The 14,194-nt window shown below is 41.0% G+C and overlaps 1 protein-coding gene across 2 annotated transcripts; it reads right to left on the minus strand.

The window, feature by feature from the left end:
• Positions 1-2,298: 2,298 nt before the first annotated feature.
• ddrgk1 (DDRGK domain containing 1) lies at positions 2,299-6,020 on the minus strand. Of its 2 annotated transcripts, none has more exons than XM_062478488.1 (9): positions 5,821-6,020; positions 5,362-5,517; positions 4,716-4,840; positions 3,800-3,901; positions 3,592-3,714; positions 3,306-3,344; positions 3,163-3,219; positions 3,032-3,080; positions 2,299-2,817 (listed from the first exon to the last, which is right to left on the minus strand). In XM_062478488.1, the coding sequence occupies exons 1-9, from the start codon at positions 5,906-5,908 to the stop codon at positions 2,657-2,659; spliced, it is 900 nt and encodes a 299-aa protein (XP_062334472.1). In that variant the 5' UTR covers positions 5,909-6,020; the 3' UTR covers positions 2,299-2,656. The 2 variants fall into 2 exon arrangements, with proteins under 2 accessions (XP_062334472.1, XP_062334471.1); XM_062478487.1 differs by having other exon boundaries at positions 4,716-4,843.
• Between the last annotated feature and the right edge of the window lie 8,174 nt (positions 6,021-14,194).

The following is a 14,194-nucleotide window of genomic DNA, read 5'->3' on the forward strand; positions in this document are numbered from 1 at the left end:
AGAATGGACTGTGTTGGGGGGGGGGGGGGGGGGGGGTACGTGCTGGTTGAGGGGGTACAACATGCGTACGGATTGCGTCCGGGGGGGGGGGGGGGCGGGGGAGCTACCTCCCGGAAATGAATCTCTGCAGGTTGGGATGTCTGCATTCGCTATTCACCTCGCTAGTCAATCTACTTCAGACAGGCTGCGGCCAACACGACAGTAGCAGCAACTCTACACATGGCCGATTATTTTCTTCTTAAAAATCTTGATTTTATTTGGGGACAATGACATGGCTCGATAGCTGGCTAGTCTTGTTGTTAAACATACTGTCAAATTATAATTACTTTTTGGAGAAAATGTCAACTTTGATGCGGTCATCTCACATCCATTTGCTGTACTGTATTCAACTCGCTGCGGCCGTACTGTAGCCTAGTAGCGTTACTGTACTAGTAGCCTAGCTAACTATATGGCCGATACTTTGTTCGTGAACATCTTGATATCGATTTTGGGACAGTGGCTGGTTAGCTAGCAAATCTTCTTGTCAAACATACTGTAAAATTATATTTACTGTTTGTCAACCGTACACAATGTTATTGCCTTTGAATCTTGCTAGCATAACGTTAGCTTTCGGGCTAATAGCTCACTCAGCTGACGTTGACAATGGAACTATTTTTTTTCGTTGCGGAGGAACAATGGCGAAATAAACAGCAAATGTTTACTCCTCGACAGGTCTGCAAACGCCTTTGTAAACCGATATTTGTTAAAACGTTTGTTAACCGAGACCGTAGGTCGAGGTTTACAAACAAATCGTTTTAACAAATCGAGGAGACAAAGCGTTTGCTGACCTGTCGAGGAGTAAACATTTGCTGTTTATTTCGCCATTGTTCCTCCGTGTTGTTTTAGTTTTTTGGGGGGCAATTTAGGCTACTTTGTTGCCGAGCAGATGCCACGTTGTTAAGGTCAATGGCTACATCTCCAAGGCAACAGCTTGTTGCTAGGTCCATAAAACCGTTTATTTACCTCTGCGAACTTTCAGGAGGTATATAAACGGTATTATTAACTTTTGAGAACGTCTTCTGGACCAATAGGAACAGCGTATTGGTCCAATTAATACACTAGTATATAAGAAACATGTTTTTAATCAATAACTTCGTGTTTAATGTTAATTGGTTGACTATAAAATTTGTTTTATAAAAGCAATATAGTACTCGTGCGAGTACACCCGTGGGAATATCCCTTACCAACCCCACTCTCACTCGTACTAGATTGCTTAAATAATCTAGTTACATCTTTTATTATTTGCAATGCAGTTGCAGTCCCAGGTTACCCGCTGGCAGGTATTTTGATTTTGGGAAACAGTACAAATGAGCAGGACAACCACTGTCCCGTTGTAGTTATATGCATAACCAATACAATCTAGTGTATAATAAATACATGTGACTCCTTTTTGTGTTATTTTCTTCGTTAATGTTTATTGAGGTAAATCTTCACAAAGTACTTCTTCGTGTCAAGGCAGTTCTGTATATCCCTGCATCAAATGATTCTTACTGTACACTGAGGGGACTAGTATGAGTAACCACAGTAAGTTTCAGGCATGTGACACTTTCCTAGTCAGAGTTAGCAGGGAGTGCATTGCATTTACATCAAATGGCAAACAAGGCCTGCCATGAAATGCTCTCCCCGCATACGTTTCTTCCCTTCTACCCCAGCATTATGTACATTTAATAGCAGAAATGTAATACCAATACATGTGTATGTATAGGTTGGACATGTCTGAAAACAGAATAGTCCATAGTAGGTGGGGGATTATTATGTATGTATTTTTTCATTTATTTCATTGACTTTAAACAATAAGAGTAATATTTCCTATCTTAAAAAAGGATTTGATGGTGAGAACATCTCTTTTGATGTTGATACATAGTTGATACATCGTTTTTAGTATTTGTCTTTTGTAGGCTATAGGCATGGGAACCTTTGGTCCGTTTGGGCCTATTCTGGATCAGAAGGCTGTTGTTTTCGACCTGTCTGAGTAACCTAGTTACTATACGGTTTGAATGACGAATTTTAAGGATTTTGTGTTGAAAATAGCATCTGATATTTACAGATAACCGACATTCTTCTCTTGAATTCTATATAAAAAAAAGTATAATGTGAGACTTCTGTCTCCCCTTCGTTTGGTTGCGATATCAAGACAAAATCCTTCACGCTTCGATTCCGAGTGGTTTGCACGCGCTCCCGCGAGGGGGTGCCTTTCCAGAGAGCCATGCATCGGGTGGCACAACACCTGGTTGACCAGAAATTACTGACAAGCATAACTGCATTCAGAGATTGTTTAATAGGGCTCTGCTGCATCTCAACAATTAAAGGGCCCCTGATTATCCTGACTATACAGGCAAACGACGGACATTTCATTTAGTAAAACTGATCATTCAGATGAATTATAATACATTCATAAAAACCAGCCTACTATTTTAAAGATAATTCAAAAAGCAAACGATGGCTAGCAGAGTGCCACAATCTAACAATTAACATGTATTGAAATATGCAGAATAAACAAATGAGAATAATTTAATGATTTACACAATTTATCCAGTTTATGGTTGTGTGCCATCATAATTGAAAGGGGTGTTTCTCAATACATGTGTATGTGTGTCGGACTTTCTGTAAGAGTCCATCAGGCAGTGTTGTGTATGTCGGGTATCAGGTTGATGAGAGAGTTGCTGGCTTGGGCCAGGTCAGTTATGGAAACTCTGCCTCTCTGTCTGATGAACTGTGCAACAACATTCATCTCTTCTGGAGTGATGAAGATGAACTTCCCTCTGTCGTCAATGACCCCTACATGAGGATCAGACAAAGTAAGAGAAAGGAAAGAGACATGGAAACAAAACGTGTACATTTGATTTAAGTTGAAAGGTGATACATTTACCGTGAGTGGTTGATAAATGGGCATCCATCACCATTAGTCATGCAGCCAAAATAAACTATTACACATTATTTTTATCTTTTACCCCCCACCCACCCAAACATACACACAAACATACATACTCACCAGTGATGGAGCCATCAGACAGAAGATCCTGCAGTCTTGAAATAGCATCCTATAGACAAAAGTTAAAGTTTAGAGATTGGAGTTGACAAAGTATGGAAACCTGTCACAATAAATGTTATGTTCAAACTCACCTGTGTGCGCAGTCCAAAGTGTGAGGCCAGGTCTTCCAGCAGTACAACCTTACAGTCCTAGAATAGGAGAAAGAGCATGTAACATCCCTGTAGAAATCCAAATGGGCAATGGGTGTAGTATCATGCCAATACACAAATCTTACTTTGATGTGCTGAATGAACTCTTGGAGAAGGTTTTGTGACTGGAAGTTGGGAACACAAGATTGTACATGTACAAGTGTACATTCAGACATGCTTATTCAGAAAATGTACACCAACAGTATGTAAAGTAGAACTACTAATCCACACACATGGTTCTATATTACTCTTATAAATAAACTCTTAATAACATTACAGGGCGATACAAAAACTCCTAGTCGTTTCAAACTAGGCTATAGCCAATTTAGAAGTTTATAGATGAGTGTCTGAAGTCAGAGTAATCGGGTTAACCTCTTGCTCTGTGAGCTCGTCAGCCTCGCCTTGCTCCTCGACAACAAAAGACTGTTTAAGGCACAGGTACTCCTCTTCCTCCCTCTTCTCCTGTTCCTCCTTGGCACGTAGCTCCTCTTCCTCCTAAATAACAATATAGACGAGTCGCACAAAATATGTAATATGATAACATTGTTAATTTGTGTTTACCTGTGTGTGTGTGTTTTACCTGTCTCTGCTCCAGTATTCTCTCCTTCTTGTCCTCCTTGCGCCTCTCCTCCTCTCTCAGTTCCTGCGTTCTCTTCCTCTCCTCTCTTTCCTCCAGTTCAGCCTGGGAACAAAACCAACAAATCCAGTCAGTCAGAATAGAAATATCACAATCCAAGAACCTTCTACTCTGTATATTTAACCCTTGTGTTATCTTCGGGTCATTCTGACCCATCAGTCATTGTGACCCACCGTCGTATTGTGACAACTTTACCGCATACAAAAACAAAGTGAAGCATTTTCTTTTAACCGTTGGGCTGTCTCAGACCCCCCACATTGCGAAGGTTAAAAGAAAATAATTTTTCTTTGTTTTTGTATTGGGTAAAATTGGGTAAACACAACAATGGTTCGTTATGAACCTTTGGGTCATGTGACCCCAAGGAAGCACAAGGTTTAAAGGGGATTTAACGTTACACATACATGTATGTGTAACATGTAGGTGAGTCAGGTGGCTGAGCAGTTAGGGAAGCGGGCTAGTAATCTGAAGGTTGCCAGTTCGATTCCCGGCCGTGCCAAATGACGTTGTGTCCTTGGGCAAGGCACTTCACCCTACTTGCCTCGGGGGGAATGTCCCTGTACTTACTGTAAGTCGCTCTGGATAAGAGCGTCTGCTAAATGACTAAATGTAATGTAATGTAAATGTATACTACACCTAAGTTGAGTAGTCACTAAAAGTTTGCATTGAGAGAAAAGCTAATTAACTGGAATGCGTAGTTGATAACACTGACATGTAAAGGATGTTTTACCAATGCCATTAGGTCTAATACAGAGCAGTGGTTTTCTATTCCATTTTGTTCACTAAAGCATGTGAATGTACATGCTACAGTCCATTGAGGACACTGTTGACACCAGCCTACGCAGTCTGTCCACACACGCACCTCTCTCTGGGCCCGTTTTGCTTGCTTCTCTTCTAGCTTCTTTTGCTTTTTGGTTCCTATTTTCCCTGTGGCCTGGGACTGCTGCTCTGCCTCCTCATATTCCTCCTCCACCTCCACTGGACTGTCTGCTTTGGGAGAATGTATTTATCAGGTTATAGGAAGGATGAATGAAGTACCAATACATTTATTGTATACATTAATTATTACATTATTGTGGTACTTGAGTGCATCACCTACTGTATGTGGGAGGATAGTTATTCTAATGCTGTACAACATTAAAGCAGCAATACTATAGCCAAATTTGCACAGCATGTTACAATAAATATTTTTTGAGGAACTTGAAGGTTCATGCAACCGTCCCTCAGCCTGTATGCCATGTTATGTTCCACAACCCAAACCGAGAATGTGCTTCTGCTACGAGCATATATGTTTATTATGGCCTGGACTTTGTCATCGGTTCAGCTATGGTCTGTTGTTTACATGTTTAATATTTGTGCGCTTGCAGCGAGAAGGGTCCAGCTGCAGATGCAGTACGAGTGTACTATATTATCATTATATTTATTTCAATAGTGGTGGAATAGTTGGAATTGCTCTGGGATACACTTCGAGTAGTGGAAACGCGGCGTATGTGTGGCTTGAGCAATACCATTGTCTGCTGCTTCTCTATGGGCACTATTGGCCATTCTATTGGCCATCATCCTGTTGAGGTTTCTACGGTGACGGAGCCTGTTGGCACCTTCCTCTGCCATCTGTAGTCGACCCACCACCTGTGCTGCCACCTCCTGTCTGGCCTCATAGTTATCTGGATAGAAATCGAGGGAAGGGAAAGAGAGAAGAGAAATTTCCAATCCCACCTCAGTGTCTGTTACTTAAAACATTTAACATATGACTTACATTACGTGATACAAGTGAAAAGGTACAGCGTGGAAAAACCGACGCATTTGACAGGTTTACTTAGCATGTTGTTAACAAAAAATGCTGCTAACAACAAAGCAGCAGTTGCTACTAGTTAGCTACCAAACTAACAAGTAAACTATTATCAACTTCATCGCCATACTACAACTTCTAATAGCTATTAGTGCTAATAACGTGCTTTCTACTGTACCTTCCTCTGTCTTTCCACGAACCTTCACCGCAGAGACAATGAGTACAATAAGGATTGCGACAGCAACAAAATACAGCACAATATCCATTGTAAACGTTCAATGTTGACTTGATGAACTGAAATAACTTTTAAATTTCACACAATCTCAATTTCTGATGAGGCTCGTCTGCTGTTTGCGCAATTCCAAAATACTATCACGTGATAGTCTTCTTTTTTTAGTTTGGCAGTCGCAGCCAACTGAAAGGTGCATACACCGCCACCTACTGTGCAGGAGTATGTGGCCATTCACGGCCTAAAGCAGGGCTCTTCAATAGGCCCCCGGCCCCCGACCAGCTTTGGACTGGCCCCCGGAGTGTGCTCCGGTAACCTCATTCAGTTCGTGACTATGACAAAAAAACAAACAAAAGAAACACTCAGGGCCGGACTTACCATTGGGCTTGACTGGGCTCCAGCCCATGGGCCCCGTCCTGTAGGGGGCCCCGCCCGTTTACGTGCAGCGGAGGACTGAGCTATTAGCCAGAAAGCTAAGTTATGCTAGCAAGATTCATAGACAAGAACATTGTGTACGGTTGACAAACCGTTAATATAATTTGACAATATGTTTGACAAGAAGACTAGCTAGCTAACACATGTCATTGTCCCCAAATCAATATCAAGGTTTTCACGAACAAGGTATCGGCCATATACTAGCTAGTAGCCTACTAGGCTACAGTACGGCCGCAGCACGTGTAGCGGGTTGAATAGCAAATGGATGTGAGATCGCATCAAAGTTGACATATTCTCCAAACAGTCATTATAATTTGACAGTGTGTTTAACAACAAGACTAGTCAGCAATCTAGCCATGTCATTGTCCCCAAATCAAATCAAGATTTTTATGTGTTGGCCGCAGTCTGAAGTAGAGCTAGGTTGACTAGCGAGGTGAATCGAATGGGATGTGAGATGAGCGGTTACGTGACACTGACTGACACAGTAAATTCAGAAAAGTAACATTTTCCAAATAGGTTAAAAGAAATATTGAAGTCACTCATTGTTGTAATTACATGTTAGCTTGGTAAAGTTTCTCAAAATTGTAAACGGAGGTTTTGACTGCGTCCCTGATGTTATTGTTACTTATTTCAGACACTTTGTACAGGCTCATACCAAGGAAAGATGTTCTTTGCTCATACAATGTAGCCAGCTCAACAATTTAGAACGGTGAACAGTTTTGCTGGAACTACTTGGCTGATTGGCTGCAGCCAATCAGAATCGAGTATTCACCCAGACCATGGTATAATAACTTAAAAAAATGTTTTGTCATTGGGGAACATTTAGTCATTGAATCGTTAATTCAGGAGTTTCGTTCAAAAATGCTGATTCATCCATGAAACAAGTGAAGTATTTGAGTAGTTGAATCATGCATTCAAACCAAGTTTTTTTTATATAATTCAGATTAATTAAACATTTTAAATAGATTTCAGCAATTAACATAAATTATGTTATTTTGTTTATTTTGCCCGTAGTCTTCCATTTTTGTTAGTTAATTGCATTTTCTCCAATTGTCTGTTAATATGGCTTGGTTATTGCTCACCTGGTTTGATTTTTGAATCCTTGGGCCTATACGGCCTCTTGGGCATATGTTGTTATATGCACTTACAAAATAGAATATATTGACTCCTTCAGTATGTTGTTGTAATTTCTTTATTTGTTACCGTGATTACTCATATCCTCCGGCCCCTGACTTTGCCTCAGTTTCAAGAACCGGCCCCAGCTCCAAACTGAGAGAGCCCTGCCCTAAAGTTTAACAGAAGTTATTAAGTGGGGGCGGATTAAACAGAAGGCTATACAGCATTTCCCATTTTGGGTTTTGGCATTTTGATGTGATCATCCACATTAATGATCAAACTTTTATTTCTATGTTTTTTGAAGTCAACGTCATAAACGTAGTAGTGGAAACTTTATTTTGTAATGTTTGGTGAGTTTCGGCACTTTTCAGTTAGAATTCGCCATGTTACAGAGCCAGACAAGACTTCGCGGACGGTCCGCACATTCTCACGTCTGCTCAAAAGTTTCTGTGACGGCCCGCACATTCTCACGTCAAGTCAATTTTTATACATCACACCGTGTGTGAAAACCAGCGTACGCAAGCTTTTCGTGCGTAGGCAACGTTTATACATGAGGCCCCAGGCCCCTGTGAAAAGAGGATTTAGTGACTCCTATCTGGCCAAATGGAAGTGCATCCACAGACCCAAAAGCTCATGAATCCCATGGAAACAAAGGCAAATGTCTGAGATGTACTGATGTGGAGCACAAATCATCCAAGAAGCAGTACTTCTCTTGAGTGGTTTTTATTCAGATGAATAATCATTGGATTCAGGTCAAAAGTCATCACTTGAACTGGTTTCATCACTTAAGACACTAAAAGTCAGCAGCTTGGCATGCTGGGACATGGAAAGAATAAAACATTTAGACTTTCATCAAAGTAAAAAATGTTGGTTTGTCCTTTTTCATCACGTAGCTAAGACCGACGTAGGAGTTAAGACCAACTTTTTTACGCCCAGCTGGTGCACTCGGCTCCTGTTGACGTGTCTGGCTCTGGCACACGCGTTCTTTAAGTCCCTTTGTGAAGCCAGGCTAACATAACGACTTACAAACTCCGAAACTCGACACACCTTTTTCGTTTCTAGGTTTTCAGCAGTGAAAAATCTGTTACGCACTTGCGCAGGCATCAGACAGCTTTTTTTTCAGAAGCGAACTTCTGATAGGGTGGGCCGACTGCTTGCCTTTACGTGATTCGTCAAGATCTGGAGCCGAGTGCACCAGCTGGGCGTAAAAAAGTTGGTCTTAACTCCTACGTCTGTTTTAGCTACGTCCGACTTTGTGATTTGAATTTACACCGAGTGCACCAAGCTTGACAGGCCACGGTCGTAGCTACGCCTGGTTTTAAGATGCACGTCCTTGTGAAAATGCGAAAGCGTCGATCGTTGCCAAGCAACACATTTAAGAGCCACTTAGCTAGCCTATCTCCCTTCAAAACAAGCCATTATTTAATAAAGAAAAAAAAAGAAAAGAAAAATACATTTTACTGAGAGAAATGAGAAAACCTCGAGTTGTTTACTCAGAATAGAAGCGTTCTCACGGGGAAATGTAATAATAACACAAACAAACAGAAACAATCAGCTTGGAAATAGATCACCAATAAAATTAACAGTGGATTTGTGCGCTCACGGACGACTTTTTCTCGCCTTAATGCCCTTTCCATATGTTGCCTATAAACAAGACGCGCTGCATGTGCGATCAAACTGTTGTACATTATAATTACCATGGATATTAGTCCGATTTTCCAACTTACGCCTGCTCCCCACTAGACGTAAAATGTACACCCAGGTGCAGCACATAAAGGGCTTAAGTCTAACTGGTGCACTAGTCGTAACTTTAAGTTAGTCTTAACTTTCAGTTCTACGTCGGACGTAGCGTTACACCCAGGCGTACGCCCAGGGTCCTTACCAATGTTTCTGACGCTGACGCTTTCTCTGTCAATGGTAGAGTACCGGGCCGGCTACATGCAGCGGTAGCGGTACGCAAGCAAAAGTGCCGGTACGCTTAAGTTATTTGAAAGGACACCCAAATACAGTTAAATAAATGAATGGAAAATGACTGCAACCTGTAGTATGTTTCTTTTTCATATTATTTGATGCCTATGTTATAACAAGTAACCAAAGAGTCAATATGTAGATATGACATCCTTCTAGCTGTCGAGCTCTGTGCTTTCTCCGTCTTGCAGAACACTGACTGGAGAGCAGAGGAGGCATACTGGCTGATTACTTGCACCTGGGCAGAGATCTGCTCACTTTTCCGAAAGCCCACTCAGACTCGTCCTGCACCAGACCTGTTCAGGATGACTACTGGGAATTTGGTTCCTAGATTTCAGGCATGTTACACCTTCCAACCCACCTACACCTCACATCTTTCACACACTCCCTACCTGACAGATTCTCCTATAGACACACCACATATTTGGATTTTGGTAAACCATCTTTCTAATTTACCTTTTCAACAGGATCAAGTGTAGTGCTGGTCATTAACCTGACGTGTCAGGAAGCCTCACAAGTTAAGCTGTTTCACGCATAGGCTTACAGAAAATGGTTAAACCATATTGCTCAGCAGTAATCGTAAACCTTTCAACTCATATTCCACATTGGAGTTGCTTTATGGAACATGGATAATCTACATACATCGTATGTAGATTTACTTTCATTTGCTACAACCAAAACAACTTTACGTCATTCATTGCACGTCCTTGAGTCCTAAGCAATTGGCTTACACCTGCCACATTTAAACCTCAAGACAGAAAAATCAGATTCCAAAATAAGAGTAAAAGGCTTTTTTTCTTCAAATTTATTATATATTCTGTTAAATTCCATTGTCTAGATTTTTTGTTGTTGTTGCCACAGCTCAAAAGCTGCAAGAGAAAACAACTTTTAACAATTTACATTCACCACAAATTCCCCTGAATTTCCCATTATCAGAAAATACATTTGAATTAATTGTGAATATAAAAAAAATAAAGTAAATCAATAGTAGATTTTGCAAGAGCTGTCCTGATTACAAGAAAGATGCAGCATTTCATGGACTAATTATTTTCCCCTCAGTCACGAACTGGCTGGCATCATTGTACTGCTATAAAGAGTACACCATACACAGCACCTGCTTATGTTAAAGGCATAGTTCCCATCAATATTGTCACCCTTCAGAAGCAGTCTAAGGTCAAACTGAGTCAACAGCAATTTGGAGGTGAACTGTCCTCTTTGGGTTGCATTCTCGGCTAATGCAGGTGGCCTACCTGACGAACAATAATACATAGATCAAACTTAAATGGTCGACTTCTAAAACAAACATTTAAAAAAGAAAAAGGGTCTCAAACAGTGAAAAGAAAAAAAACATCACAACTGTTTCATGTTTAGCATCTCACTCCAAGGATTCATAAGCGTGCAGATAAAAATATAGGGTTCAGTGGAAATGGGAGGAAGTAGTAGAAATGTTGGTTAATTCATCAATATTCTTATCTATTAATTATGTAGCGAGTACATGATCTGCCTGCATGGGTGGAAATGTGTCTCCCTGGGCCCTGCACTCAAACATGCTTTTTATAGGTAAACCTGTATATTCATGGGCATAGAAAAGTTAATAAGAAAACATCAGTGAAGGAAAACAATGCATGACTAGCATGCTCTACCATACTTATCCATCAGGGTGGGAGTGGGGATTTAATTCTGTTCTGAACCGTGCTATCCACACCTACTGTCAGGGTCTCCCTGAATTTACACTACATATTGTACAAAGTTAGAGCACTTTAGATACGAGGCGGTCATTTGGACCTGACAATGATTATAAAGATGATTTTGAAACAAGATATTCATTGCTTATTCAACGATTTACCAAGGGATCCCTTTAAGATGAAAATGTCACTACCGTGTCTTGATGTCGGTCCCCGACAGAAAAAAAGTTGCACATGGAAAAGGAAACTTTGAGGACACATGGACATCAATTGGCATGTGTGCGAGAGATGTTGCATCACACAGGTGTGACTACAGTACATTAAGCATTCAACATCTCCATTCCTATATATACACATATTTCTTTCCCCCCTCCCTTGAAGTCAACTTTTGCATGAAACTCAAGCAGACATGACATATGTGACAGGTACATCCCCAGTTCATGAAACAACCCCAGTTAGATCCCAATCACAAATATAGGACTCCTCTTACCCCACGCCAAATCCTAATGGGATGGTACAAAACAGAGCTGACCACATATGAGCCAAAGCAAATACAGTTAGGTCCATAAATATTTGGACATTGACACAATTTTCATCATTTTGGCTCTGTATACCACCACAATGGATTTGAAATGAAACAATCAAGATGTGCTTTAAGTGCAGACTTTCAGCTTTAATTTCAGGGTATTTACATCCAAATCAGGTGAACGGTGTAGGAATTACAACACATTTTATATGTGGCCCCCCCCTTTTTAAGGGACCAAAAATAATTGGACAAACTAACAATCATAAATCTAATTGTCACTTTTAATACTTGGTTGCAAATCCTTTGCAGTCAATGACAGCCTGAACCCATAGACATCACCAGACGCTGGGTTTCGTCCCTGGTGATGCTCTGCCAGGCCTCTACTGCAACTGTCTTCAGTTCCTGCTTGTTCTTGGGGCATTTTCCCTTCAGTTTTGTCTTTAGCAAGTGAAATGCATGCTCAATTGGATTTAGGTCAGGTGATTGACTTGGCCATTGCAGAACATTCCACTTCTTTGCCTTAAAAAACTCTTTGGTTGCTTTCGCAGTATGCTTCGGGTCATTGTCCATCTGCACTGTGAAGCGCCGTCCTATGAGTTCTGAAGCGTTTGGCTGAATCTGAGCAGATAATATTGCCAGAAACACTTCAGAATTCATCCTACTGCTTTTGTCAGCAGTCACATCATCGATAAATACAAGGGAACCAGTTCCATTGGCAGCCATACATGCCCACGCCATAACACTACCTCCACCATGCATCACTGATGAGGTGGTATGCTTTGGATCATGAGCAGTTCCTTCCCTTCTCCATACTCTTCTCTTCCCATCATTCAGGTACAAGTTGATCTTGGTCTCATCTGTCCATAGGATGTTGTTCCAGAACTGCACAGGCTCTTTTAGATGTTTTTTGGCTAACTCTAATCTGGTCTTCCTGTTTTTGAGACTCACCAATGGTTTACATCTTGTGGTGAACCCTCTGTATTTACTCTGGTGAAGTCTTCTCTTAATTTTTGACTTTGACACAGATACGCCTACCTCCTGGAGAGTGTTCTTGATCTGGCCAACTGTTGTGAAGGGGTTTTTCTTCACCAGGGAAAGAATTCTTCTGTCATCCACCACAGTTGTTTTCCGTGGTCTTCCGGGTCTTTTGGTGTTGCTGAGCTCACCAGTGCGTTCTTTCTTTTTACCAAACAGTTGATTTGGCCACACCTAATGTTTTTGCTATCTCTCTGATAGGTTTGTTTTGATTTTTCAGCCTAACGATGGCTTGCTTCACTGATGGTGACAGCTCTTTGGACTTCATATTGAGAGTTGACAGCAACAGATTCCAAACACAAATACCATACTTGAAATGAACTCTAGACCTTTTATCTGCTCCTTGTCAATGAAATAACGAACTCCCATGAGGGAATAACATACACCTGGCCATGGAACAGCTGAGCAGCCAATTGTCCAATTACTTTTGGTCCCTTAAAAAGGGGGGGGCCACATATAAAATGTGTTGTAATTCCTACACCGTTCACCTGATTTGGATGTAAATACCCTGAAATTAAAGCTGAAAGTCTGCACTTAAAGCACATCTTGATTGTTTCATTTCAAATCCATTGTGGTGGTATACAGAGCCAAAATGATGAAAATTGTGTCAATGTCCAAATATTTATGGACCTAACTGTACATCCTTCCCTGCCAGGAAAACCATAGCGGACAACGTTTTTAAAACTGTAAAATAAAAAAGGGGGAAAATATATACATGTAAGATGCAACAATCAGTCAAATGAAAGAAAAACATATACTTAGACACTCTTTTACACAATCTTTGTGTCGAGAACTGACTGTGGACCTCAGCCAGTAGAGGGCTATAGAGCCATACAATGTGTCTGGTAGAACTAAAACTAACAGTAGTTATGAACAAACACACAAAACGTTCTGTTGAAGTAAACTGAGGTTGGAGGCCCAAAGTTGGCCCAGCCCTATTTAGGGAGGGGAGGGGGCACGCAGCAAGAGAATGAGACAAATTAACAGGCTTGATCAGCTAAAAGCATCAAGTGGCACCTAAACCACTCCGGAGCAGCTTTCATTTAATAGTCTGAAGATATTAACCAACACCATCTCCCTCTACAGGGAAGAAGCAATCAGTTAATAAAAATTACACCACACACACAAGTGCCAACTCAAAACACACAACGTTAACAGCTTCAAAGAGGACTCTAACCCTCTCTTTTTTGGACACAGTGCCTAAATGCAGAAAAGTTGCATTGAGGTGTTAGCAAGCTTTTGCAATGCTAGTTGCTAAGATGATGCCTCTGTTCACATGCACTTTAGAGGAAATGTGTGTGTGTGTGTCTACATGTGTATTGTAGAATAGCAGTGGCATAAGCATCACACATGTCCTAGGGACTTAAAAGCTGGGAAATCTGCAGAAAATAAAAAACTAAACAGGAAAAGAACTACTACAAATGGAATAAAAACCAACAGAGAAACTTTCAGACTTGGGGGGGGGGGGGGGCAACATAAAACATAGTCATGACAAACATTATACGAGGGGAAAATTGGTCCAATACCGGTTTGAGTGACTCAATACCAATTTTTGTGG

The sequence above is a fragment of the Osmerus eperlanus genome, chromosome 14 (assembly GCF_963692335.1).
Source record: "Osmerus eperlanus chromosome 14, fOsmEpe2.1, whole genome shotgun sequence".
Classification (NCBI taxonomy): Eukaryota; Metazoa; Chordata; class Actinopteri; order Osmeriformes; family Osmeridae; genus Osmerus; species Osmerus eperlanus.